General features: G+C 41.2%; 1 protein-coding gene across 5 annotated transcripts in view; it reads right to left on the reverse strand.

Annotated features, from left to right (window-relative positions):
• LOC136842865 (liprin-alpha-1-like) overlaps positions 1-4,608 on the reverse strand; it is a 120,950-nt gene extending 116,342 nt beyond the window's left edge. For 2 of the 5 annotated variants that reach the window (XM_067110749.1, XM_067110748.1), the window contains exon 1: positions 3,956-4,604. In XM_067110749.1, coding sequence (XP_066966850.1) covers positions 3,956-4,555 — 600 coding nt within the window. In that variant the 5' untranslated portion in view covers positions 4,556-4,604. Of the gene's footprint in view, positions 1-3,955 lie in introns of all 5 variants that reach the window. The other 3 variants (XM_067110744.1, XM_067110746.1, XM_067110747.1) reach the window with 3 other exon arrangements.
• Positions 4,609-5,503: the final 895 nt, after the last annotated feature.

Genomic DNA, 5,503 nt, shown 5'->3' on the forward strand with positions numbered 1-5,503 from the left:
GCTTAAAATGTAGCGTTTTAAGCTGCTACATTGGATTTATTTTAACATTTTTTTTAAACAATTTTACAATTTTCATAACAAATTGTTTTTTCCACGCTGATTTTGACACAGCTTTTAAATCTTGGGGAAACAAAATTATATTTTTAGTTTTCTGTAAAAGGAAACTATTGTGCCGGCTTTGTCCGTCCGTCCACACTTTATTCTGCCCGCACTTTTTTTCTGTCCGCCCTCAGATCCTAAAAACTACTGAGGCTAGAGGGCTGCAAATTGGTATGTTGATCACCCACCCTCCAATCATCAACCATACCAAATTGCAGCCCTCTAGCCTCAGTAGTTTTTGTTTTATTTAAGGTTAAAGTTAGTCATAATCGTGCTTCTGGCAACGATATAGGATAGGCCACCAATGAGCCGTGATTAAAGCTTCATGGGCCGCGGCTTATACAGCATTATGCCGAGACCACCAAAAGATAGATCTGTGTTCTGTGGCCTTGATTATGCACTGTAGTAGCGGCTGTACAGGAAACTCGATTGCGCCGAAGAAAGTTCGGCGCATTTCTTATTTGTTTACGATGTTTCTGTGTCAAAGCAGTTTCTCAGCTTTATACCTTCAACTCCCATTTGTTTAAAATACTGGAAATATATCTAATACATCGCCTAATTATACAAAGGTAAATAAAGTGGAAATATATTCATACACTGCACTTCAATGCAATTATTTTTCCACTGAATATATTCATGAAATGTCTGTACAATACTTTTATGGAAAGAGCATATCTAATTTACCCTACATCTCATGTACGACATACGAAGACACCCTACATGAAGTGTCCCTCCTGAGAGAGAGAGAGAGAGAGAGAGAGAGAGAGAGAGAGAGAGAGAGAGAGAGAGAGAGAGAGAGAGACCCAACCAACTTCCTTCTCCAGATCAGATACCCGACAAAGGGCAAACTTCGGTGGGGGGTAAACTTTCAACAGTTAATTCGATGAAGCCATAATTGATACTTTCAAGTCAACACAGCTACTACTATTGATCTAGATACATCATTTGCGTAATTCAGGAAGAAAAACAGTATATTTACAAGGTTGAATTCTACGGTGAAAGGCTTTGAATTACTTATTATTATCTCTCTCTCTCTCTCTCTCTATAATATATATATATATATATATATATATATATATATATATATATATATATATATATATATATATATATATATACATACACATGGATATATATAATGCATATGGATATATAGAGAGATGAGAGAGAGAGAGAGAGAGAGAGAGAGAGAGAGAGAGAGAGAGAGAGAGAGAGAGAGAGAGAGAGAGAGAGAGACATTACTTCAGTCAAGGCCTTTCCCAAGAATTCGGTCGTTATTTGATAACGACAAATTATACCCTATTGTCATACTTGATTTCTGAACAAGAATAATACTTTTACACACACAGACACACATAAAATATATGTACTAACATCAATCACTTTACACCTTTCATATATTTACCTACGAAAACGATGCAAATCTATGTATTATTTACGTTTAACGTAATAGACAAACTTACGAACAGAAAGCGTAATCTTAGTTGTATCATTTTCACCAAAGCATAAATACAAGGAGTTTAACGACACTGCATAATATACTTAATTCTGATGAGAGGAAGCAACGGATGTCCACAACTTATGTAGGCCTACACCGTACCTGCAAAAAAGGGAAAGAAAAATCGTTAAAAATCGAAAAGTAACGGGAGATTTCAAATGTTACATTCAGATAAATGCCAGAAGAAGGAGAAGAAGAAGAAGAAGATGATGAAGAAAAAAGAAATGGAAGAAGGAAGAAGAAAAAAGATGATAAAAATGAAGAGGATGCAGAAGAAACAAGAAGATGACGACGACGGAAAAAGTAAAAGAAAGAGGAAAGAGGAAAGAAGAGGAATTAGAAGAAAAAATGAAGAGGGAAATAGAAGAAAAAAGAAGAGATGAGACAAACGAAGGAAGAAAAAAGAAAAAATCACAAGAAGAAGAAGAAGAAGAGGGTAAATAAAGAAAACACACACACTCCTTTTTAACCCCTCCTCTTTCTCATTCTCCTGGTATCAAACAAAGCTAATGCACCTTCCGCCCAGATTAAAAGAGGACTCCTCCTCCTCCTCCTCCTCCTCCTCCTCCTCCTCCTCCTCCTCCTCCTCCTCCTCCCTCTTGCTTTAACGCAATATTCACTCTCCGGAGTTAATTGAAGTTAGGAAGAAAACTCAGACGATGGATCGAAACGCCGGTATACTAATGACCTCCAGAGATATGCAAATGAGTTATATATATAAGCGACTTACATTTCATAATTTCGCTGTATTCAAGGGAAATGTAACCGAGCTCGAGAGAAAATAAAATTACATTTGATAAATTAGCTGTATTTAAGGGTAATATAACCCAGCTAGGGGGGGGGGGGAGAAGCTATATATAAGCGAATTACATTGAATAATTTCGCTGTATTTAAGGGTAATGTAAGTCGGTGAGAAGCATTGTCAAGTATCTCACTAAATCATTCCCAAAGGAGTAAAAACACCCCTTTTTCTCTCTTTTTTTTATTTTCCTTTAAATCTGGGAGGGGACTTTACTCATAGATGCAAGGGGGGCGTGGAGGGAAGGGCCAACTCTTAAAGGGGGCGTGGTAATAAAAAGCTTAAGAACCACTGCTTGAGCCGAAAGGAAATCTGTCTACAATTAATTTTGTTTAGGATAAAACCTCTTTTACTCAGTTCGCAATACGAAGACACTAGCATAAATTCCTGCGACTTTTAGCTTGTAATGAAACAAATATTTACATACACAGTACTGAAACACCACACCTTACTATATTTCTGTTACTTTTAGTTTGTAATGACACAAACACTCCTGAAATAATAATTTTATAAAGCCCAATAATCCTGATCTTATGAAAATCTGTCCAGAACTCAGCTCTTCGTTGGGCGAGTCGGTAGAGCTGTTGACTAGCACTCGCTAGGCCCGAGTTCGAGTCTCCGGCCGGCTGATGAAGAGTTAGAGGAATTTATTTCTGGTGATAGAAATTCATTTCTCGCTATAATGTGGTTCGGATTCCACAATAAACTGTAGGTCCCGTTGCAATATAACCAATTGGTTCTTAGCCACGTAAAATAAGTCTAATCCTTCGGGCCAGCCCTAGGAGAGCTGTTAATCAGCTCAGTGGTCTGGTAAAACTAAGGTATACTTAGATATGAAAAGTGGTTCTTTTTATTTTACAGAGGGCAAAAGTAAGTTACCAGAAGTCTTCTAAATGTAAGTGTTTATTCCGGCCGGGATAAGAGCAATAAGAGCGGTCCTTGGAATGGTGAATAAGGAATGTAAATTAAAAGAATGAAATTAGACTCAATCAGATTAGGATCCAGGAATTGTACTGAGCAAACCTCGAGCTGGGAAAGATGGCTGGAGGTCTAACAGGGTAGACAGATGACTAACAAGAATGAGCTGAACTTGTAATGATATAGGAATGGAATGGAATATGAAATTTAGGCCAAACGCCAAGCAAGCTCTGGGACCTACGAGGTCATTCAGCGCTGAAAGGGAAATCGAGAGTAAAAAGGTTTTTAAAGGTGTATATAACAGGAAGAAAACCTCGCAGTTGCACTGTGCAACAATTGTTAGGAGAGGGTTGAGGAAAGTAAGATGGAAGAGAGAATTTGAAAGAGGTATAGTAAAATGGAATGAAAGGGGTTGCAGTTAGGGGCCTAAGGGACGCTGCAAAGAACCTTGGGTAACACCTACAGTGCACCGCATGAGGTGCACTGACGGCATTACCCCCTACGGATTGTATCATATGGGAGGAGCTACCGGTATAGGCCTATGAAGAACTTAGGTAAAGATTGAAAACCAAACCAAGAATGACATACTACGTAGGCCTAACGAGAGCCAGTAACCCTAGACCTACTCAGCCGTCTAGTACCTGCAGAAGGACCAAGTGGAGGATGCAGGCGCAAGACTTCACGCTGGGCACCGTCACGCCATTCTTGTTGGAGGGCAGGTTGTTGTTGTGGGCATAATTGTTGTTGATATTGCTGCTGCCGTTGGTGGTGGCCTGGGCGTGGTGGACGAGGCGCTTGACCAGCTGATCCATGGACACGCCCGTGTAGGAGCGGGTGATGCCGCGGGCGAGGAGCGCCCTTACCAACTCGGGCCCTCGGCCGTTGCTGCAGACGGAGTCCAGGAGGGTCAAGACCGAAGGGTTCGAGGGCGACGTGGGCGTGGTGGGACTCCCGCCGCTGCTGCTGCTGCTGCTGAAGTTGTTGTTGCTGTTATTGCTGTTGTTGTTGTTGTTCTCGTGGTGGTGGTGGTAGTGGCGGTGGTGGTGGTGGTGATGAGATTGCTGCTGCTGCTGCTGCTGTTGCTGTTGGAGTTGCTGTTGCTGTTGCTGATGGTGGTGGTGATTGCTGATCTCGAAGAGGGAGAGGTCGAAGTCATCGTAGTCCTCGTCGTCGTCCTCTTCGTCCTCCTCCTCCAGAGAGGGCCTCCGCCGGTGGTGGAGAATGGCGCCGCCGAAAACCATCACTCCGAGGGGCCGGAGTTGTGTCTTCGTCCTTCCTTCAGTCTATCAGTCTCTCAGCTTGTCGGTCAGTCTGTGTCTATTACTCTGTCAGTCAGTTTATTAACTCAGTCTATATGTCTATAGGTCTGTCAGTCTATCTGTTTACAAGTCAGTCTGCGGTCTCTCAGTCTGTGTTTATAAGCCAGTCTATCTCTCTATCAGTCTGTTTAAAAATCAGTCAATCTGTCTGTATGTCAGTCTACCTGTTTATTAGTCAGTCTACCAGTCAGTATTTATGTCAGTCTGTTTGTCAGTCTATCTGTCTATTCAGTCTGTCTGTCGGCCAGTCTACCGGTCTATCACCCCTTCACTTTATCTGTCGATCAGTCTTTCCAGTTGTTTGTCAGCCTACCTATCAGCTTAGCCAGTCTATCCGTCTGCCTATCCGTCTGTCAGTCTATCTGTTTATCAGTCCGTCTGTCGGTCTATCAGTCTATAACTGTCTATCGGTGTTTCTATCAGTCTATAACTGTCTATCGGTGTTTCTTTCAGTCTATAACTGTCTACCAGTCAGTCTATCCAGTCCGTGGTTCAGTCTATCAGCCTGTCAGTCTCTCAATCAGCACACAGCCTGACGCAGGCGTCACAAGTGCCACGTAATAACGGACCTCGCCGTTGAATAAACATCACTTCATTATCACTTCATCATCATCATCATCACTATTGCCCTTTTTCATTAGACTGTCACTGTTAAATGGCGTCACCCAGGGTTAGAATCGTGTTAAAATGTCAGGCATAAGGTTTTTGAATGAGTGAATGGCTCGCCACCTTTTTTTGGTAAAAAGATATTAGGAATATTACTTCATATGGGATTTGTTTTCTTTGGAGTTAAATAATATGTATGGCAATAGTAATTCAGAAAGATAATTAAGATATAATTATAGAAAAAGTAAGATAATCACGCGCGAA

The sequence above is a fragment of the Macrobrachium rosenbergii genome, chromosome 10, assembly GCF_040412425.1.
Source record: "Macrobrachium rosenbergii isolate ZJJX-2024 chromosome 10, ASM4041242v1, whole genome shotgun sequence".
NCBI lineage: Eukaryota > Metazoa > Arthropoda > Malacostraca > Decapoda > Palaemonidae > Macrobrachium > Macrobrachium rosenbergii.